This window comes from Carassius auratus, chromosome 36, assembly GCF_003368295.1.
Source record: "Carassius auratus strain Wakin chromosome 36, ASM336829v1, whole genome shotgun sequence".
NCBI classification, from domain to species: Eukaryota; Metazoa; Chordata; class Actinopteri; order Cypriniformes; family Cyprinidae; genus Carassius; species Carassius auratus.
Window position 1 is genome coordinate 4,611,399 of NC_039278.1, and position 23,978 is coordinate 4,635,376.

The 23,978-nt window shown below is 36.9% G+C and overlaps 2 protein-coding genes across 3 annotated transcripts in view; one reads left to right on the forward strand and one right to left on the reverse strand.

Moving 5' to 3' along the window:
* Positions 1–3,129: 3,129 nt before the first annotated feature.
* LOC113055012 (inactive N-acetylated-alpha-linked acidic dipeptidase-like protein 2) overlaps positions 3,130–23,978 on the reverse strand; it is a 241,596-nt gene continuing 220,747 nt past the window's right edge. Inside the window, exon 14 of one of the 2 annotated variants that reach the window (XM_026220927.1) lies at positions 3,130–3,696. In XM_026220927.1, coding sequence (XP_026076712.1) covers positions 3,693–3,696 — 4 coding nt within the window. In that variant the 3' untranslated portion in view covers positions 3,130–3,692. Of the gene's footprint in view, positions 3,697–20,704; positions 22,975–23,978 lie in introns of those variants that run through there. The other variant, XM_026220926.1, reaches the window with a different exon arrangement.
* Positions 4,317–6,313, forward strand: LOC113055013 (uncharacterized). The gene is made up of 6 exons (XM_026220928.1): positions 4,317–4,638; positions 4,725–4,841; positions 4,915–5,033; positions 5,136–5,283; positions 5,359–5,477; positions 5,575–6,313. The coding sequence occupies exons 1-6, from the start codon at positions 4,401–4,403 to the stop codon at positions 6,187–6,189; spliced, it is 1,356 nt and encodes a 451-aa protein (XP_026076713.1). The 5' UTR covers positions 4,317–4,400; the 3' UTR covers positions 6,190–6,313.

Genomic DNA, 23,978 nt, shown 5'->3' on the forward strand with positions numbered 1-23,978 from the left:
TCTTCACAGAATAAAGTAAAATAAAATGACGGAAAACAAGGACTCCATGAAACCGAATGAGACAGGCTGGTATATATGGACAGGTGATGATGTAAGTGAAAACAGCTGAGTGCAATAACAGGTGTGCAATTAACAGTGATGAATGGGACAAAGGCTAATGGGAAATGTAGTGCCTGCAGTGGGGTGACTATGGGGAAGTGAGACCACTAGTGGACACCCAGGGAAACACAGACCAGACACTGTGACATTACCCCCTCCTCTAAGGAGCAGCTACCAGATGCTCCACCGAACACAAGAACAAACCAGGAGGGAACTGAAAGTTCAGGGTCCCAGGGCAGAGCCGACAGGGCAGGAATCCAGGGTGGAGCAGGTGGAAGTGGAGCCCACCACAGCAGAGCAGACGAGACTGACGCCCACCAGGGGAGCCCACCTGGCAGCACAGAAGATCACCACAGCCGTGTGGTCAAGACAGAAGCCCACCAGGGCAGTGCAGAAGACCACCACAGTGGAATCAATGGCACCGGAGAGCAAGTCTGGTTAGGTAAGCCTGAAATAGAGAAATTAACAGGTTAAGTGTGGCCTCTGTGGCCCTGAGGAGATGGTAGATGCCATGACAGGGCATGCGGTGAGTTCCTGGATGGCCTCCGTGGCCATGACTGGATAGGTCGAGCGCTCAGGAAGTTCCGCAGAGACATGGAAAGGCTCTGGTAGTTCCGCAGAGATGTGACGAGGCTCTGGTAGATCCGTGGTGACTTGACCTTGCCCATGAAGATCAACGGTGACTTGACCTTGCCCATGAAGATCAACGGTGACTTGACTCCTGAGGTCTAACTGTGGTAGTGCTTGACTCATGAGTGTTAAATGGGGACTTGACTCCACTCTGGAGGGTCTACGGGGACCTGACTCCACTCTGGAGGGTCACCTGTGGCTGTCTTGTGCAGTGGCTCAGGGCCGGCAGCCATCTTGTGCTGTTGCGCTGGGCAGGTGGCCATCTTGCGGAGTGGTGCTGGGCCGGCAGGCATCTTGTGCAGAGGCTCTGGGCTGGCGACCATGTTGTGCAGTGGTGCTGGGCTGGCGGCCATCTTGTGCAATGGTGCTGAGCTGGTAGCTGTCATGTCTGGAGAGACGGGTTTGGTCAGTGTATCCCATTGACCACGATGTTGAAGGTCCAAAAGACTTAAGCCAAACCACCCACCTCACTCCCCTTCTGACGGAGGGTGGTTAGGTTCAACAATCTCCCCATCTGCTCCTATGGTGGTTGGGGAATGGATACGAAATCCCACACCGCTGGATCTGGGCATGATGGAGTACTTCTGTAACGAATGCACACATGAAACGAGAGATCCAATAGCAGTGTTTAATGGGAAATCCAAAATCCAAATCCAAGGTCAAAATCCGAGGTCAAAAACATTGAAAGCAGTCCAAAAAACAAGAAACATGGAACACGAGAAAGCCAGGTGACGGAAAACAAGGACTCCATGAAATATTTAGACAGGTGATGACGATGAAAGTGAAGACGATGACAGTGGAATAACAGGTGTGCAATTAACAGTGATGAATGGGACAAAGGCTTGTGGGAAATGTAGTGCCTGCAGTGGGGTGACTATGGAGAAGTGAGGCCACTAGTGGACTCCCAAGGAAACACAGACCAGACACTGTGACAGGGGTTTTCTTAATGTTTCATCAGTTCATTATGCTTTTATTGAGTTTAAAGCCTAACACGTCTATGAGAGCTAAATAACTTCTCTTTCAGTGTGAAAACTTCATTTCATTTTCACAGAATAAAATGCTATAGAAGCTATTTAACTTTTCCTCTCCATCAGCGAATGATGATTCTGAGAGAAAACTCACCTGCTACTTTCATGCATCTGATTATCAGATAAACCTTGCGCTCTTATTTCTAGGTCGTTATTAATGCTGTGGTTATTCTAAAATTTTCCTTCATACATTCGGTTCATCCACATTGTTTAAACACATTTATCATTCAATGGAACTGTGCATATTATTAAGACTTACATTTCTGCTCCGTGAAATAAATACAGCAAACAGAAAGGAGCGCAAGCTGAATCGTCAGGGTTTGTAATCGATGCATCGAGAAAACGAGTGAAGTGTTACACCCCTTTATGTTATCTTATCACGTTGTCCAAATTTTCCCGCTCTTGCAGGGTATAATTTTGGACGCTTACTATAACAAGAATATGATACAATTGACAAGCTCCGGAGATTAAAACACACACATACTAAACATGAAAATGAATCCTTAAGCTATTCAATTAAAAATTAAAAAGACATACACAATAAGTGATAAAAAACATGATAGTCTAATGTGTGGGTTTCATATATAATATGGAGTTAAGCAATGGATCTCCAGAAATCTGTCCGTTAACAGTTTCATGATGTGCCTTTGTACAAAAATGCTGCCTTTAAAGTCACAGCCTGATACGGCAGTGAGGTAGTAAGTCACCTGCCTAAGTTTTCAGATGGAGCCTGTATCTGATGGACACTTGGCTCCTTACCATATCCCAGAATCACTTGCACGCAGATGACGGCGTTTATACTCAAAGAACACATTGAAATGTAAGTATTGTGTTTTCATTTAATCAAATACCTAGCGAAAGAGTTAAAAGCCAAGCTAGTGTTACAATAAATTACGACGTTACAATAAATGAAAACGTTAATGCAGTGTACTTTCAGTTTTTTCTGTGCACTGTGGCAAGCCTTTTTCTGTGTGCGCTTGGTCACTTATTAGGCTATGTAGGCAATTAAAGGCTCATTATTATGATTTATTAGTAAAAGTGTGAATAGTCGACTAATGCTTAAAACGAATGACTTCTAGTCGACCAGAAAAATCTTTAGCCCTAATGCATGAGAAGCACACATATAAAAGGCTGACAAAAAGCTGAATCTATAGCCTACTTGTTTAATTAGTGACAGCATTTTAAAATCTTTATTTGAATATGGCAACATATTGCGCTCTGTTACATTCTAGCTCCCCAAAGGGAGGGGCGCCTGACAACCCACTGCAAGGGCCCACCGATGCCAACAAAGGAGGTATGGAGTTGCGGTGTGAGAAAAGGACACAAACACCAAATATCGTATAAAAACAAAGCTCTTATTTAGCCACGGTAATATTGTAAATAAACTGTTATATTGTAAATAATAAACAATAATATTCTGGGAAAAGGGGAGGACTGGACAGAACAAAGCAAAGAAATAAAGAAACAGGACCCCACCTCTAACCTATACTAAATCACACATAAATACAATCCCTATCTGGCACACGATTAAGACGCCCTAACCAAACTTACAGCTGGTGGTCCGCCCAGTTCTAGCTTATGTTTCTAGACAGAGAAATATACCTACGGGTGATACATGTATTAAAAAAAAACAAGTTAATACAAATTATAAGAATCCACAAACACAAGTGCTCTGTCCTGCTACTACAACTTCCAGGAACACAAGTTAGGTTTACTAACACACAGAAATAGTTCAAAACTATTCTCAAAGATTTAAATCAAAAATTGAGTCAGAACACACACACAGACACAAACCAAACCAAAAACAGGAACAGAAAGACCAAACTGATCCAAGACTGCCCAGTCAGCTGCAGCCACTGGTGAATGGGCGAAGTTCCAAGTCCCAATCAGCCGTTGAACCACCAATCAGCTGCCGGAACAATCACAGAAGCCATCTTACCTGGTAGAAGAGAGAAAAAAATAAAAAATAAATACACAAACCACAAAATACCAGAACAAAATGACTATAAAACGAACCCAGAACTCTGGGGATGTAACACGCTCTATGATACAGTATTTTTATGAATAAATCTCTGACAAGAGACAGCCATTCACTGATTCAGCCCTTTATTAGCTTAAGACTTCTGTCTCAGCAGCTTTGTGAATAGGTTTTAAGAAAAAAACTTGGAGCTAAAAACTTTTTAACTTGAGAATACAAATTTTTAAATGCAATGTATTTAAAGTTTAAATAAAAATAAAGCTACGTAAACACTTGCATTTTTACTATAAAATAAGTGTGTCCCATCAGGTAATAAAAAGTTTGACACACACTTGTGGTCTTCATCCTCACTTGAACACTTGGGCAAAATACAGGAAATACATCATAGAAGTAGTCAAGTGCAAATACCGCAAGTGTGGGTATTTGGACAAGGCTACAGTATTCACATTGGGATGCAGGGTGTGAAACAATGTAGACTTTAATTACAAGAGGCACAGGTGAAAACAACAAGCTAATTGATGAACAGATTTGATTGGTCATCCAATATCACTGAGTGATTCAAAAGTAAGTAGAAATAACACAGTATTTCTCAATAAGCTTGTCAAGCTGTAGAGTTAAGGTTTTTCCAATAACTGAACTTTTTGGCATTTGATTGAAAACTTACCATGCTTTGGGCAAAGGGCCTTTTATTTTACACAATGGTTATGGTGACACAGAGTCTTTCTTTAAGGGCTGATCATGAGGCCTTTTCTGATGCAGGTGCTGCTTCTGGAGCAGTCTCTGAAAACCTGGTCCGGTTTGGCCAACTTTTAATTGGTGGTCAAGATGCAGTATCTAATAAGAATGTGAAGACCTCTGCATTGAGGTCAGTGGAGTCTCATGGGCACAAGTCAAATGAGGAAGGTATTGAACTTAAATGTGTAGTATAATTGTTTTTTTTTTTTCTTTGGGGGGGACTCTTAACTTGACTTTTAATTTTTCCTTTTAAGTGTGGTTTCAACCTGCTAGCGCTAAGCTGCGCCGTCTGGGTTCTGTGCGATGTAACAATAATTCAATGACCTTGCGCATTCCGGGACCGAGAATGCCACACTTTCTGGTTGACCGAGGTGAGTCATGTGTCTGGTGTGTGCGTGGGGTAGGTTTTGTTTTTCCCTCAAACTTTAATTTCTGAACCATAAGGAGAGGAGTCACCAGTGCCTTTGTCTGAGATGCCAGCTAGCTGTGGTTTTTCACTGAAGCGGGCACGCAGGGATGTCTCCCTTGTTGCTCCATACGGGGGCTGTCATGTCAGAAAACAGGTTAGCATGCATGATAAAGGTGACAAGTGCTGTGTCCGTTCCATCCATGTGCTTTTTGTGAGTGTTGAAAGGCTTTAACTTAATTTCTACATCTCCTAACAGGGTGGAAGTTATATTCTGCCACTCATTATAATGGGAGCTCCAGTGCAAGTGTCTTGCCCTGTGAGACCTCCCCTTCCTACAGTGTCCTGCTTCTCCTCTGGCATGATTGTCAAATTTGGAGTCCGGGCAGATGAAGTTAAAGTTAAAGGCAAGTCTCTTAATTCTTGATTCAATCTAATAGTTAAAAGACCTTTTGTGCTTGATTCTGGTTTTCTGCTTCTAGTTGATGGATCGTGGCAGCCTCTCCTTGAGAAGTACACTAAATGCTCATTTACACTGGAGATTACTGCTGGTTCACTGGTTATCATCGCACCATTCACAGGAAGCTGTTGGGAGATTACGGTAAGAGTAACTCTGCACTTGCTGTGACTGTCATACACCGAATGTGGAATTGATCTTATTTTTGTAATCCTGTTTACTGGTTGTTTTTGGTCTTCAGGATACTGAAAGGCAACTCCCTCTGATGTATGGTGACCAGGAAGTGACCCTTTCCTGTCCTGTGACACAACCAACCTTGGCCCCAACCACACCTGCTGTCCGTGACCCAACTGATATGCAACAAATGTTTGACCATTTCCCTTTTGGAAGGCCATGGTGGTATCCTCCTGGTGTACCTGCTACCCTGCCTCCCACTGTGCCACCTACAACGGCTTCAACTACTCCTTTTCAATATCCTTTCCAGCAACCCATGTTCCCTCACATGTATCCCATGCCAGTGTTCGATCCTTATTACTTTAAAGGTGACCCAGCTGCTCCCCCAGCACCACAATATCCCTGGTACCCAAAGCTCCCTCCTTATATGAATGGCTTCCACAGCCCAGTTGAAGTGACCACTCCAGCAATGACCACGACTGCCCCTGCCCCATACCAGCCTGAGCACCAATATCCAGGTTATCCAATGTACCCCCCATTCTATCACCAACCCATTCTGTCTCCAACTGTGAAATACCCTTTCATGCCTCAGTATCGTAAAGAGCCAATCTTTGGTCCCCGCAGCCGTAAATCGCTGTCTTCTCCTGCACTGTTATCCTCAGTTTACAGGACTCGAAGATGACCACTTGATTGAGCTGAGTGGACTCAGAGTTGGCATTGCTTTTTATTGATACTGGAACAAATTAAGTGACCTCAAAAGTTGTTGGATTAAAGCCTAATAAAGCTTTGTGACACTTTACATGTGACCTTGTTTTTATTTTTGTATAGCTTTTCCCGCAGAAAATATGAAATTCTCCTGTGCACCAGTTAAGGTTTAACAAGTTCTAATGCTGAGCAACCTGCAAATGGGGAAAGGCCTTGTCTTCGATAAAAGAAGATTCATACAATAATGCTGGTTTCACACCACGTGTAAAGTGGTTGTAGGTTTTTTATTTATTTTTTTTTTTTTTAAACACTCCCATGCTAACATTAGTGTTTACACCTCATGCAGAGGTGGCAGTGCCACAATGGGTTTTTGTGCTGTTTTGCTTTGCTGGGTTTAAAGCCAATGTTTTTCTAATGGAATAGATTAACGTGGGGAAAAAAAAAAAAAAAAAAACTTTTCACCATAAAGTCATGGGGTGAATGGCACTCCGTATTGATAGAAAGCTAAATTTTAATGTCCAAGTTAATTTTGTACTATGCTATTTTTCTGCTTTTGATGTTCAATGGTTATATTATTGTTAATATTAAAAAATTCAGAAAACGTAAAGATTCTGAAACCATTAAAGATTCTATAGTTTAATAGATTTACAGTAATTGCATGATTTTAAATACGATTTCATTACATGATTCTCTAAGGTGGACACCCAACATAATACATAGCCCCTTTCATACTGAGGTTCCAGACAGTACATGGGTAATCTGTCCTAGCAATTGGACCAGGATTGTTAGATTTTGGTTCATTCACACTGCCATTGATTTCCTGGAATGTTTGTGCATTCACAACCCATAAAGGTCCCATAATGACATGTGATATCAGGATGTGACGTGTAATGTACGGGTAAAAAATGCCAGGCATGTTAACATTCACTTAAGCCAGCAAAAGATAGTGAGGAGCTAACTGATCTCGTTTTCATTACAGTTTGCACAATTTTTCGTTGCAAACATTGATCTGCCTTCAAAACACCTGGTAAAAGAGTCACACGATAACATGCGTAATCACTAAGACACACCCTTTACTGTAATAGTTCTGGCTTTTGTTCACACACAGCTGGTTCTGGGACTGAACCCGGCAATGTTCTAGGTCCCCAACCCAGGATTGATCCCAGAATCAATCCCGGGACGTGTTTGCGTTCACACAGAAGGCAATTCTGCAATGTTCCAGCACCAATGTGCAGTGTGGAAGGGGCTTATGTTTAACATGTGAATCTAACCATGTCATGTCAACAACTAAAAAAAGTCAGCCTTCAATTATGTTAATTATTGTGCCTATTGCCCCAACAACAGTGGTGCATTTTACCCCAAATACCATACATTTGTACATTATTCTCATTATTGAAAAGCTATTGCTTTAGTTATCTTAAACCAAACTGGGAACCATTAAGAAGACCTTTGTCTCAAAATATCTTCAATAATTTAAGCGATTCTCATTTGCTACTTAAATCTACAACATAAAAAAATATATAATAAAATACACAAAAACACATCACTGCCAGGAGTTATTGCCCAAACTTCAAATGCCTGTTCCAATTATAACAATCAGAGGCATCTATTAACTTTAAGATTACTTTTTATAATGTAAACAGCATGTCATATGCCACATGACAGAGGGGAACATGGCTGCATCACAGCATGCTGACCATATCAAAGCACACGACAGAGAGTTGTCGGAGAACACTTGAAAAGCGTGACTGAATGAACAATACTTCTCTGTATTTGCAGTACACAAGCCGCGGTTCAGCTGTGGATGACAAATGCTGCCAGTGTCAAAGCAAAATGGGTGCATGCTGCTCCTGCTCTGCATACACACTGCTTCCGCTCTGCCTCTGCTCTGCTTGCATGTCCAGTCTGAAACAGGCGTAAGGTTCCAGAAAATTGGCCATATAATGGTAAAAATACCCCCTGGAAATCAATTTAAGGTTGCAAATATTCAGTTAAATACATTTCAAATACATTACAAATCATTTACAGTGATAAAGAGGTTACCAGGGCCTTGCAGAAAAATGGATAGGAACTGTTGGTAAATAACTGGAAAGCACAAAAGCAGTCCTGTGCAAATAACAGACATTACTGTGCATGACAACGCTGGATTTACTGGTGGAGGTGTCCTGTAGCAGTTATTAAGACCACCATGCCTCTCCTCAACTTTTTGAATTTGACTATCAACCCCCTTCACCCGTCAACCTCCATCACAACACTGATGGTTGCTTAGTTTCTTATAAAAAATTTTTTTCAACCCTTCAGCACCCCCCTGGACTCAAAATGAGGGGTCAGGTGAACCACTCTGCAATGTTGTAGCACCCTTAATCCAACTATGAAAGCCTATAGGTGGGCCTTTAATAATAAAAAGTGAAACATGTATATTATATTCATTCATTACACACAGACGGATATATTTCAAATGTTTATTTCTTTTAATCTTGATGATTATAACTGACAACTAAGGAAAATCCCAAATTCAGTCCCAAAACCAACACCTGTATTTCCTAGTGGCAATCCAAGTTTTTGTGAGTTTTATTAGCACCAAACGTAACAATAAGCAGTCAGTTATTATTATATATATTTTTTTAAACCAAGTTCATGATATGTACAGTAAGTTACAGTTTTTTTTTACTTCAGTACCATGTGGGTCAGTGACAATTAATGCGTCTGTGTCAGATTGCTGTGATTCCCACTGACGTTCACTGGAAGGCCTCATTTCTCGCCCATCATCCCTGCTGACAAGGTGGCCCCCTCTCTTTGCCTCATTCATCTTCATTAGCCGTCTATTTCCTACATCTCATGTCAAAAATATTAAAATTTTCTGTTGCGTGGGCCAAGATGAGCCCTGATTAGTTACCACTAATACTGACACATTTCAGCGTAGCCTCTGTGCTCCTCCTCTATCCAGCTATATTAACAGTCTCTGTAGTCCATTTAGCAAAGAAACTATACAGCTGCCATCTGTTTTCTGCTATACTTCCTACTGTTTAACGTTGCCTAACCAGTTAAACAGCAGGGAAAACGGCAAGAGTAAAGGCAAATACAACACAAATACAAATATGCTTACTTTAAATGAGTGCCAGCAATAGTGGCGTGCTGGGGTTGGATATAGACTAAATATATTCTAAGCCTTTTGGCTTTAATAAGTTTCCTAAAGAAACAGACTAGAGTAAACTCATGAATGTGTCGTCCACCATGATTTCTGATTTTTCCAACAACAAAGCATTGAATATGACAAACTAGTAATTACAACTGCAGAAATGGGAAGTAAGAAGTTTCAGAAAGGTGATATGTGAAGGTAGCATTATAGTTGACTTGTTTAACCATTTACCAGTTTCATTTACAATTTTGCTGCTTTTGTCGTCACATTTAGCAACTTCTGATGTCAAGAAGAGTTTGGTATTCAAAGGCTGATTGTTAACCTTTTAAGTTCAGTCATAACATTTATTTAGTTTCAAAAAAATGATTATAGCTGTTCCCTTTTTTTTAAGTTCTACATATACTTTTTTATATAGTGTATTACATCGAAATATTGGCTTTTGAGGATTACATCTCTTGTGGATAAGTAGAACAATTGCATTTATTTGATTAATGATCATAAATACAGTAAAACAGTATTTTTTTCTTTGATATTATAATAATTTTAAATAACGCTTTTCTGTGTTAATATATTATTAAAAATGGTTTGTGTGTGATAAAAAAGCTGATTTTTTTCAGTAGTTATTACTGCAGTCTTCAGATGTCACATGATCATTCAGAATTATTCTGTTATACTGATTTAGTGTGCAACAAATATGTCTTACTATTATCAGTTTGAAAACGGTATTTTTTCAGGATTATTTGATGAATAAAAGAATAACACTTATTTGAGACAGAAATTTTCTGTAACATTATAAATGTCTTCACTGTCTTCTCACTGTGTAAAAGAGAATGAGTAAACATTTACTGTGAATAAGTCATTGCACATTCAGTGTTAGATAATTTAAAGAAAAAATGCCAGTTTAAAAGCCATAAAGATGCTGGTGTGCTCTAAAAAGCTGACTGATTCATTTAAATCAACAGTATATATATATTTGTACATCTTTATTAATTATTTATTTATTATTTAAAATCTGTGGAGTTCTGTGGCCGATATCTTAGATTCAAAATACATTGTCAAAGCATTTTTTTTTTTGTTTGTTGCTAAAATAAAACTGCCACCGAATGATTTGTGCAGCAATAAAAAAAAAAAGGAACTGCTTTTTGAAAAGGTTCAAAGACAGCAGCATAAGTAAGTTTTTCAAAGATTATCAAACGCTTCAGACATAGTTTACAATATGTCTCTCTTAAATGTCAAATAAGAAAAATGTCAATCTCAATGTCACGTTATTATCAAAACACAAGATCTGCTTTAGAACTCTAGATACTTTGAAGTCAAAATCAACTGCACCAAATGTCAGAAAATGGTTCAATAAAAGAGAAAGATGAAATTAGAATATAAAAAGAAGCCCCCTTATGATTACCAAAAGAAATAGCAGTTTTGAAAAAAGCCAGTTTTGCTAAGAATCCTAAGAATCCAAAACTGCAAAACAATGTCAGAATAAACAAGTACAACAATGAGAACACACACACGCACACACACACACACACACACACACACACACACACGCACACGCACACGCACACTCACACACACACACACACACACGCACGCACACACACTCGCACACACTCACACACACACACACACACACACAGGCACTCATATCAGATATTATCTCTAGACTGAATCATTTGATGGTGGCCATTTTATTATGGCTAGAACACTTTAAAATTATTTAACTCAAGATAGGATGAAATAAAATAAAAAATTACAAATAAATGTATTTTTTTAACATCTATTAAATCTTACTGAAAACAGAAGTTAAATTCAATGCACCATGTAATTGCAGTGTCTTAAAAATATATGTCTGCCACTGTTCAGACCATAAAGCCTGGGTATAACATTAATGAAACAGAATATAGTCTTTCTGAAAACCCACTGAGAAATTATGTTGAACTTCATTTTGCCTGCTAATGTTCTCATGGATTTTATTTCTTGCATTTCCATTCTAATTGTTAATTAAACTAAATAAAATCTTCTGCAGTCATTTTAACGATGTCAGTGAACATGTGCTGTGTAAAAAAAAATAAAAATAAAAAAAAACAAAAAATAAATTAGATCTTAATGCTAACTTAATGCTATTTGTTATATTTTAAATTGCATTCTATTTATTCATATCACACATCTTCCATGCGAAACATTGGGTGAACATAACAAAAATTATGCCTCTTGATCTAAGGTGACCATATATAATATCTATTTGGTTTTGTATATCATGTAGAGCTGTGATGAACTATAAGTTCACTAAAACTATAGTATAAACAGTAATATTGTGAAATATTAAATTTTAAAATAAATATTTTCTGTTTTTACAGTATTGTTCAAAATAATAGCAGTACAATGTGACTAACCAGAATAATCAAGGTTTTTAGTATATTTTTTATTGCTACGTGGCAAACAAGTTACCAGTAGGTTCAGTAGATTGTCAGAAAACAAACAAGACCCAGCATTCATGATATGCACGCTCTTAAGGCTGTGCAATTGGGCAATTAGTTGAAAGGGGTGTGTTCAAAAAAATAGCAGTGTCTACCTTTGACTGTACAAACTCAAAACTATTTTATACAAACATTTTTTTTTTTTTCTGGGATTTAGCAATCCTGTGAATCACTAAACTAATATTTAGTTGTATGACCACAGTTTTTTAAAACTGCTTGACATCTGTGTGGCATGGAGTCAACCAACTTGTGGCACCTCTCAGCTGTTATTCCACTCCATGATTCTTTAACAACATTCCACAATTCATTCACATTTCTTGGTTTTGCTTCAGAAACAGCATTTTTGATATCACCCCACAAGTTCTCGATTGGATTAAGGTCTGGAGATTGGGCTGGCCACTCCATCACATTAATTTTGTTGGTTTGGAACCAAGACTTTGCCCGTTTACTAGAGTGTTTTGGGTCATTGTCTTGTTGAAACAACCATTTCAAGGGCATGTCCTCTTCAGCATAGGGCAACATGACCTCTTCAAGTATTTTAACATATGCAAACTGATCCATGATCCCTGGTATGCGATAAATAGGCCCAACACCATAGTAGGAGAAACATGCCCATATCATGATGCTTGCACCTCCATGCTTCACTGTCTTCACTGTGTACTGTGGCTTGAATTCAGAGTTTGGGGGTCGTCTCACAAACTGCCTGTGGCCCTTGGACCCAAAAAGAACAATTTTTTTTTTTCATCAGTCCACAAAATGTTCCTCCATTTCTCTTTAGGCCAGTTGATGTGTTCTTTGGCAAATTGTAACCTCTTCTGCACATGCCTTTTTTTAACAGAGGGACTTTGCGGGGGATTCTTGAAAATAGATTAGCTTCACACAGACGTCTTCTAACTGTCACAGTACTTACAGGTAACTCCAGACTGTCTTTGATCATCCTGGAGGTGATCATTGGCTGAGCCTTTGCCATTCTGGTTATTCTTCTATCCATTTTGATGGTTGTCTTCCGTTTTCTTCCACGTCTCTCTGGTTTTGCTCTCCATTTTAAGGCATTGGAGATCATTTTAGCTGAACAGCCTATCATTTTTTGCACCTCTTTATAGGTTTTCCCCTCTCTAATCAACTTTTTAATCAAAGTACGCTGTTCTTCTGAACAATGTCTTGAACGACCCATTTTCCTCAGCTTTCAAATGCATGTTCAACAAGTGTTGGCTTCATCCTTAAATAGGGGCCACCTGATTCACACCTGTTTCTTCACAAAATTGATGACCTCAGTGATTGAATGCCACACTGCTATTTTTTTGAACACACCCCTTTCAACTAATTCAACTAATTGCCCAATTGCACAGCCTTAAGAGCGTGCATATCATGAATGCTGGGTCTCATTTGTTTTCTGAGAATCTACTGAACCTACTGGTAACTTGTTTGCCACGTAGCAATAAAAAAATATACGAAAAACCTTGATTATTCTGGTTAGTCACATTGTACTGCTATTATTTTGAACAATACTGTATGTATTTTGTCTATTTAATTTATTCCTGTGACGGCAAATACTTTGTAACATTACAAACTACTTGACATTTGATTCGATTTAACAAATTTTTTTAAACAGTACAATCTGTAATGTTTTATTTTATTATTTCAGTTAGTATATTTTCGATATACACTTAATAGCTATTATTTCAGTTCAGGGGCCGTTTTCCAAGCAAAAAGGAACATTTCCAGAGTAAGGCAGGTACGCCCCGGTCACTCTATTTTGACCATTTCTGGCAAAATCTGTCTGCAACAATGCTAAAAAGGAATTGTTTTAAACATGGCAAAAAAAGTTAAAAGGACCTGAAAATAGTCAACTCTTTTTAGTATATGAAAGAATCAAATTAGTCCAACAAACACATACAAGACCTCCAGGACCTTTTTTTAGACTGTGCCCAACTGGTGGAATGACCTCCCAATCTCAACTCGAACAGCTGAGTCTTTACTCATATAAAAAAAAAAAAAAAAAAAAAAAAAAAACATCTAAAAACTCATCTTATTCGCCAGCACTTAACCAACTAAAGGCCCGTTCACACCAAGCACGATAACTATAAAGATAACGATAAAGATATAGTTCTAAAAATTGTTCTCAATATTAAAGAATAGCGGAGTCCACACCACAACTATAATGATAGAGGTACAGAGAAACGATATTGTTGGAATCACTTTCAGAACGATTTTTTTTTTCTGATGAACGATAAAAACATTGCCAACCAATCAGAATCAATCCTGCTGTATTTAAAGCAGCAGACGCGCATCCGCTTAGAATACACAAACAATATCGTTCGCTGGTGTGGACGCTAATATCGTTATCTTTATAGTTATCGTTCTTGGTGTGAACGGACCTTAATACTAGCACTTACCTTTTCTTTTCTTGTCTATCATATTCTTAAAAAAAAACAAAAAAAAAACACCAACCTGGCTATACATGTTCTGTACTAACTAGACTACACTAACTAGACTAACTGAGACTTGTCATGGCACTTATATACTGTTGTTGTTCTCTTGTTGACCTGATTGCTTCTATTGTTCTCATTTTTAAGTAACTTTGGACAAAAGCATCTGCTAAATGATTAAATGTAAATGTAATGTAAATGTAGAAGAGGAGAGAGGGATTTTTTTTACTTCTACTTTGCATGGGTCCGATAATCAGTATAAAAACTTTAATATAATAAAACATCCTCCCTATCAAACCATCATAATGTCACCTTGTATTTTTCAGCTATAATCTGAGTTGGCAGTTAAGATTGACGTGTGCAGTTAAGGACTGGAGAGCAGCAGTGTAATGAGAGAAGTAATGCTGGAAGAACTGTGCTGCCTAGAAGTAAAAAAAAAACAAAAAAAAAAAAAAACCTAAGCATAAACATCTCTTCTGGCCTAATTACAAAAATGATGCGGCGGCTCTTTGATGCATATTAATAAGATGCTTCTGATTAGCCTCTCACAGAAAAATAACAGTGGCAGTCATGAATGACAAGCCAAACTGAAAAGTTTAAATTGACTTTGCTGACACTACAGATAGCATTTGATTTTGCAATTACAGTGTAAATGTTTGGCCAGGATTAGTTACAGATACACACATATCATCAGGGAATAAGCACTTATTGTTAAAATGGCTTTTTGTCTGCCTCGAAGTGCAACAAACCAGGTAGACCCATTAGCAAAGAGTGATATTAACATTTAAAGTCTAAAAATAGCATAAAAAATAACTTAAGTTATCTGTAAAGCAGCATGGCCAATATCATCAGGCCCCTAAATGAACTCTCAGTTCAGAGATATGAGTTTGTGTAATAATATGGCATGCCAGAAAATTAAATTTGAGAGATGAAAGAGGATGTCAATGCCGTAAACTAGCAAATAACAGAAAGAACAAGCCTCAGTAAAGCTAGTAAATGTGCAGATTTGATTAATTGACAGAATGCCTGAATTACTGTATACAATCTTTTTGTAGGCAGAATTATGGGGCAGCTATTTGTGGATTTAAATTACACCCACACTCACAGTCAAGATGATGGATGACTATAAGTACAGAAGTAGCAAAGGAACTATGATGGCATTTTAATGACACCGATATCAGTTGCTCTGGTAAACGGCCAAGTCAAGAAACATCCTCTCACAGTCGTTTAATCTCGATATCATACAAGTTTCGATGCAGAACGTGCTTTCCTGCAGGTCTCTCATATTAGGTCTGATTAATGGATGGTTGTTGAATTTTTATGTACTTGCACTATAAACCTCATTTCTGGGAATCACAATGCAGACAGTAATTGTGTTATAAACTTGCTAAGATGCACTTAGGGATATGAAACAGAAAAATTGAAGACACAATGAAAATTACGCTTGATACTGTACAAACAACAGGAGCTGTCAGTATATGCATGCTTCGGCTTGATGGCCAGAACAAACTAGAAATTGAAGCAGTTTGCTCATTATAAGTCTAAAAAGGTTTGCACAGCTGTCACATAATGGTGCTACTCTGCCAGTAACAACATCTGCAGGCTTTCTACTAAAACAACAAATCAGCACGAGCATTTTTAACCAGAAACTCAAAGCATGGGTGCTTTCGATTGCCATTTAAAGGAATTGTTGATTTTCTGTCTTGCATTCAACCCAAAGGGAGATTTTTTGCAGATTATTAACTCTGCTTTTTTCTGACAATAAATGTAGACAGATTCCAGGTGAAGTTAAACTCTGAGAATCAAAATCAATAAGTAACATAAATGTGGTCCTCATACACAAGTCTCCTGATTCTCTAGATTAGCCTGCAAAACATCCACACCAGGAGATGTAAATCTAGGGCTGTCAAGATCCTCAAAGACTCCGCCCACCCTGGAAACCCACAGTTCAATCTGCTTCAGTCATGCAGACGCTTCCGCAGTCTGATGGCAAAAACGGAGAGGCTCAGAAGGAGTTTCTCCCCTCACGCTATCAGACTACTAAACATGGATATTAAAAGCTATGCACTTTAGAGACTCTCTGCACATCATCTGTGTAGTACTTTCTGTGTAGCATCTCTACACATCATCTGTGTAGTAGTTTAACATATTTTTATTATTAATACAATTAATACAATTATAAAACATACGTGCATGTATGTAAAGAGGAGAATTACGTCATTGTATGACCCGGACCTGAAGTCAGGAGAGCTATAAAGGTATAATGTGCTCTGTCTATCGTGTAATATTGTGTTAAACGTTCAATTCAGTGACATCATGCGGGCTGGGTATTTTAGACCTCTGCGATCTATCCTGATACTCACAGCACTGCAGACAAATTAAGCTCAGTTTCCAGGGTCTATCCTGATATTTCATTGTGCTTTTGAAAGACACTGGTTTCTCAGATCTCCTCTGCAGCTGTCATCGCCATCATTGTATTTATATATTCTGTCCCTCACGTGCATTCCTACTGGAAGCACATGAGGCTGCACTTGCGCATCCAAAGTGCACACACACAGCAGTGAAAACGTGCACACAATGAACACACACACCTGGAGCAGTGGGCAGCCATTTATGCTACGATAGGAGTCAAACTCTCTAACCACAAGGTTACGACTTTCCCAAGAAAAGAAAGGAAAAGACAGGAAAATAAAAAAAACAACAGTGTAATACCACTGCTGCTGTTAACATTGTAATTTGAAGGAAAAATAAGAACAAAAGAAGGTGAAACTATAATAAAACAATCATATCCAGAAATTATTTGAAATGGAATTGCTTTTAAACATCGCTAAATGAAATATTGCATTCAAACTTCCAGGATATTTTTCTGTTAAGGGCCTATAATGCATTTGCTGTGGAATAATTTAGCCTCCAAAATATAATTCTAATATATTCAAAACTATTCCATTTTTTTTTAATAAACTGTTCAATGAGTAGGTATAACTGCTTCTCAAATATATATATAAAAAATACAACTTAAACAAAATTCTACTTTAAGAGAGTTTTTTTTTTTTTTTTTTTTTTGTGATTGTGAGTGATATCATTGAAAGTTATCATAGAGTGTTTTGTTTTTCTTTCAAACTTTTGTGTACATGAGCTTGGTTACATTCATATTCCACAAGCATCTTTATTCCCTTTATTTCATTTTCTTGATAATAAACTTTACTCTTTTATTAGAGTAATTGGATGCTAAATCAAAGAGCTTCACAAGTCGGCGTTAGCATTTAATACTCTTCCCCATACAGTGTTTAGGGAAGATGGTGACCTTTTCCATTTTCTGTTTACGACCGCAATGATTAAAGACATGATTTGAATATCTCCTTCGGGATCGTCACATAATAAAAGTGATTATCACATGTGCTCGGAAACAAATATAGTGGGACGACAGTGCAGCTGTGTGGAAGTAAGCACAACTTTTGTATAAAAATCAAACAAATAAACAAACTTTTTTTGTGACAGATTTCTTCATGAAGCTCAGTAACACAATTTTTGTTTAGAGACTTGTCCCTAAGAGGAAACAAATGAACTTTTGAAGATAATAAGAAAAGTTATTTATGCTTGAGAAGCCAACATACAGGTGTTTGAGTGCACTTGAACCCAACGGGTCGTTATTATTACATTAACATTGGCTATTTCCAGCTGCCATCAGAATAAACTTTAATACATCTATACTTGATAGAAAAAAAGGTTATGGTTATAAGGGTTGTTGCAAACAACTTTTTTCCAGTGTTGTGGCGTATTTCAGAGAGAAACGGAATACTAAATGAGGGGAAATAGTGGGCGTGGCTTTATTTTCCAACTATCTGATTGGATCTAGAAAAGTAGTTAATGACAGATATCTCCCAAACCTAACCAAATGTGTTCTGTCCAATTTTTGAAGCATTCGCCCGTGAAGTGCTCCGAGCACATCCGTGACCTCTCTGTTATCCCTCCTTCCTTGAAATGTAAAAATTTGAGTCATCTGGACCGTAACGAGGGAATGGGAAAAGTGTTCTGTGAATGCCACAACCAAAAATGCACATCCTCGCCATCTCTCCTTTCACACGCTGTCAATGTTCGCAAACACATACGCAGCCTGTCTACTGTCAGTTGGAGGGGCGTGGTTACGGATACTAAGCAGACACCCAAACCGTCAAACCTATGTCATCAGGGAAGGTCCTCCAAAGCAGAGGGGAGGTGCATTTTCAGAATTTGATTAAAGATTATGAAGCCAATTTTTGTTTGTGTGTGTGTGTGTGTGGGTGGATTGACTTGCATGGATGAACTGTTCACCACAAAATAATAAATTTGGGCAACAAAGTAAATATGGGCAATTTTGATTTCAGTTGGACTTTAAACAGTCTTTCAGTGAGAAATGAAAAGAGATTGATGATCAAACGGCTGTTATTCCAGCACAGGTATTTATTGCCTTATGATCAGTTTATGTTCAGTGGAATACAAATTCAGCAGAGCAAAAGAAAAGAAAAGAAAAAATAACATATTTCTGAAATCATCTCTACTGTTATTACAGTTAAGTGCATTTTGCATATCACATTGTATCCTTCTCATTTTTAATATTCCTTTCTCCAACATACTGTGAATTAAATAAAACCTTCCACCCATTTAAAAAGAGACAGCGTGTTCACATTGTCCATCCATTAGATGCTTTCTGACCCATATGGGTCCACAAGACATCAGGCTATAGACAACACAATTATATTTAATGCCCTACTGGGTATAAAAAGCCCAGATTCAACCTCTGTAGACCATTGAGACAAAACATAAATGTAATTTACTGTAGGACACTGAATGCACTAAAATGTCACTTAGTACGTGTCACCAAACACACTCATATGAATTATGTTCAGGAGTGTTGCTCTTCACACCGGGTGTTCTCAAGCTTTGACATCACATATACAAGAGCGATTTAAGATGCACTGCATTTACAAAAATACTCATTTCAGTATAAAGTGATGCCAGTGCATGGGAAAAATACTGGGAAAAACAGTTTACAGATCAACTTTCTGGAATACTCGATTCTGATTGGTCGATCAGATTTAGAAATTTGGTGTCGTCATTAGCAGCGCTCTGTTTTAGCATTAATAATAGGGATCCACCAAATCTGGAATTTTGTGAAAGAGCTTTAAAAAAAAAAATCCCCATTTAAATTTCACATAAAGTCATGCAAATTCTTCACGTTGACCAGAAGGAAGCTGCTTGGTTTGAAAGTGACTTCCGTGCACTTGGCAAATGTTTACTTGCATAACTTTTGCAGCGAATTTGCAAGAATAACTTAAACCTGCTGCAAAATCGGGGTGGGAATACCTTTCGCAATCTCACAAAATTCCAAGTTGCATGGATTCCTATTGCAATGAATGGATTTCACTCCCCAAAATGTTCCAAACAATGAAAAATCGTGTTATCACACCTTAACAGAAACCAACGTTATTTTCCTGTTCTACCCATCTTGTGTCTCAGTTATCAGTTGTAGTGAATATAACATCAGATAAACTTACATCAATTCATTTTGTGAGTAGCTGCAGAATAAACGAGATAATATATAGTCAGATGGCTGTTTTTGCTAAATAAACCCCTTATTTGAGTAGGGCTCCTGATCACCCTGTCAGGTTTAATTTGTCACTGGGGCAGTACTCTTTGTAGTAATATGTACTTTTAGGGGTAAATAAAGTAAAAAGATGAAGATCTTTTAGTTTTTATAGTTTTCTGTTGTGGGATATTACACTGAGAAACAATGGTATGTGCAATTTCAGCACGCAACCCTTTATTCCAGTGATAAGAATGAATAGCCTGCCATTCTAAATCTAAAATCTAGTCTAACTTCTTTATCCTAATCTAAAAAAAGACAGAAAATAAAACATTTCATGCATCTTGCAGCCGCAGTTTTAAAGAGAATTCACAATATATTAAATTCATACAAATGTTACACAATAGAAATAATTGCAATGCACAACATAACTGAACCTGAAAATTATCTTGGGTCAACAGAAAGACTTGCCAGATTAAATTATATGTATTTACATAATTATTAAGAATATGAAATAAATAAGTACAATAGCACACATACAATTGCACAGGCAGGCTGACAGTTTAACAGTTCATTTTAGTGCAATGCAAATGAGCTGGACTCGATTGTTTGGTGTAGTAAACCAGCAGTAGATGGGTCCACAGCATTTCTCCATGTGCAAATACAGTGTCTGTTTAAAAAGTGTGTCATAATTATTAAGGTAATGCTGATTCCACAGAAATGGTGCACAGTTTTAAATGGCTGCTCTCTAATAATATGTTCCAGGGGTTTACTAGACAAGAAATTATAAAAAGGCAGAAAGAAAACCTGAAAATAATATATATATATATATATATATATATATATATATATATATATATATATATATATATATATATATATATATATATACTTGACAAATGAAACATTATGAATAAAAATAAGCACAGCATGAGATATTTTGGTAAATGTTTGGTATTTAAACCACTGAGTGCAAACTGCTGCTTTAAAAGCATGTACAGTATGACTCTTTTGAAGGCACGCAAATAAATTAAAGCTGGGTCAGACTAGATTCCCTGAATCTTGTGTCTCTAATTGAGCTGTTTTTCATACTTAAATGAGTAGTTTACCCACAAATTTAAATATGCTGAAAATGTACTCACCCTCAGGCCATCCATGTAGATGACTTTGTTTTATTATCAGAATATTTGCAGAAATGTAGCATTTCATCACTTGCTCAATATGTCCTCTGCTATGAATGGGTGCCATCAGAATGAGAATCTGAACAGCTGATAAAGACTTAATAATGCACAAGTAATCCACACAGCTGCATCAATTAATGTCTTGTGAAGAGAAAAAGGTGCGTGTTATAATCAAATCTATCAAGAAGTTTTAGAATATTACTTCTGGCTAAAATATGAGTTCTTTATCCATAATAATGATTTCTCCATTGAAAAAAAAAAACAAAAAAAAAAAACATCCCATCTGAATCAGAAGAGAAATATGCACAGATAAAGTAACCCATACTCAGAATTCGTTCAACATGGAATTACTTTTTTCAAATAAGCAGCCTTTAGTTACACAAAATGTTAATTGATGCACTGGATTACTTGTGAACTATTGCTATATTTTTATCAGTTATTTGGACTCTCATTTTGACGGCATCCATTCAATGCAGAGGATCCAAGTGATGTAATGATACATTTCTCCAGTTCTGTTCTGATGAAGAAAAACACACCTACAGTACTTCTTGGATGGCCTGAGAGTGAGTAAATTTTTCATAAAATTTTAATTTGCGGGTGAACAATTCCTTTTAAAGGCAAGTAAAGTAAAAGGGACATTTTTGGTTACTCCCAAAACCCTCAATTCCCCCAAAATAGTTAAAAGAGAAACAACAACATAAGTGCAAATGCAGAGAACAAATCCCTGGGCGCCAGAATACAAAAAAATAAAATAAAAAATAAATAAAAATAAGATGACATTAGCATGACACACTCCATTATGGCATCATACCCCTGCACTGTTTGCCTTGCTTATATATTTGCCATCCTGGCTCCTCAGTGGAATGTGACCCAATCAAGTTGCAAACTCAACTCGCACCTCCTAAACACTTGCCTCTATTCGCTTTGAATTTATGAACTATAAACTAAAATGCTATCTCTAATCTATTACTACTTTTACTCACAAAACCTTTAGTACTTTATAAACTATACCATTACTGTATTGCCTGAATACACTGACTTCTTGTTTTGTTGACTTGACCTGTCTTAGTTAAACTTTAATTGGTTTACCTGAGAGAAAAAAAAAAAAAAAAATAAATAAAAATTGGAACAAAAATTTTTGTTCCATTTCTATTTTTTCTACAGATTCTAAAACAAATACCCCTGAGAGACTGTCCAAGTAGCACATGCTGCTGGTGCTTCCTTCCAGCTTTCTCTTTTCAATCAGACTTCTACAGTAATAGAACGCTATGCATTATGAAGTCTGACTTCATGTTGTTCTTGAGTCACAGCATTTCTCCTTTTTCAAAGGTCACTGCTTACTATCTGCAAATGTCCGACTAGTCTTTATATTACTAAGCAAATAAAATATGTTCAAAAAATGTTCTAAACGTTTCAAATATCATGTTGCTTCAGTAAATAAACCTGTTTTGAGTCCTGACTTCCATTTGTCCTCTTGGGTTTATGTGACTGGAAATTTAAGTGATAAACCTGCTGGTGTTTTTCGTCAGAATGAAAAGTCTCGGCCCTGCCAGCTCCTTGATCCTTTTCTCATTAATCTTTCTAGAACCATTTTTTAACGTCATTAAAGGAACATAAACAATAACTAAGTATTGGCCTGAAGAAATTTCTCTGGTGAACCTCAGGTTAATAGTGCACTTAATAATGATACCCTCTATGTCTCCCTTCAAAGTCTTCTGTGTTCACCAGAAGATCTCAGGATTTATGTCGTATTTTGACATCATGAGGTGTGGTCTCTTTCCAAATGTCAGTTTGGGTTGTCATTTTCATTCTCAAACAGGTCGAGTCCACTTTGTATAAGTCTGTCCGCTGAACTGATGGCGCCGGAAACCAGAGTGAGGGACTGGTTGATGCTGTTGTGCCAGGGGACATCCAGGGCATCCTTCAGGATAGAAAAGTGTGGATTTTGTCTGCTCGAGCAATAGAGAATGTTCCTGTGAGAAACAGAAATAAAGGAAAGCAGGATATTCAAATGGAACACAAAGTTATAATTAATGAAATAAATGTGTAACATTATTAATACAATGAGACATTAAATACATTAAAAATCACAAAAAGCAATATTTTTGTGGTTTATTAAAAGTGAATATAAAATATAAATATACAAATAAATACACAATACACAAATAAATAAACACTAAATGAAATGAATAACATTACTAAATAACAATCATAAAATAAAATTAATAGTAAAAATAAAAACAATAAAGGTAAAAAACATTAACACCAATTCAAAAATTGTATTTAATAAACATAAATAAATCAAATGAATACATAATAACAATAAAATAAATCACAAAAATTTAAATAATACAATTATTTGAATACATTGAAACCTTAGCATTTTCCTGATAAAATACAAAACAACATTTTTAATAAATATTCATACATTTATATATATTTTTTTAAATTATTAAAAATAATGAATTAAATAATAAAAGCAAAAATATTAAAAACGTCAATAAAAAATAATAGTATTTTTTTACTTTTCTTTTTACTTTAGTTTTCTTTTTCTTTCAAACAATAACATTCAGGAAAATGGATACATAAATGAATAACAACCCTAGTTTAAGAAATGCTGATTTAATAAGTTCTTCTGTTAAGTAGAAACATAGAGCACAAAGACATCACAAAATCAATACCGATGTATCTTAAAAAAAAACCTTGTAATAAACGGGGCAAATTCTTTAACTGTAAACAGGTGGAGTGAAGTTGAGAATAAGCATGTCACCTTCAAAAGCCAAACTTTATATTAGAAAGTTATAATGAACTCTATCTTGCTAACAGGAAGGTAGAAATCACATAAGAACAGAGCCTGTTCTCCTATCACCAAGCCAATATTATCTGAAATATACATTTGGAGCTAGTATAAATGTGTTTACTTACCGTTTGTTAACATTTGAACAAAATTATAAAGCTTTAAAAAGACAATACACTC

What these genes read in the sequence shown, in the direction of transcription:
- LOC113055013 (XM_026220928.1), top strand. Translation starts at nt 4,401, where the DNA reads ATGCTTTGGGCAAAGGGCCTTTTATTTTACACAATGGTTATGGTGACA. An exon ending in GCTGTCATGTCAGAAAACAG is followed by an intron (nt 5,034 to 5,135) that starts GTTAGCATGCAT and finishes ATCTCCTAACAG; the next exon opens with GGTGGAAGTTATATTCTGCC. An exon ending in AGATGAAGTTAAAGTTAAAG is followed by an intron (nt 5,284 to 5,358) that starts GCAAGTCTCTTA and finishes TTCTGCTTCTAG; the next exon opens with TTGATGGATCGTGGCAGCCT.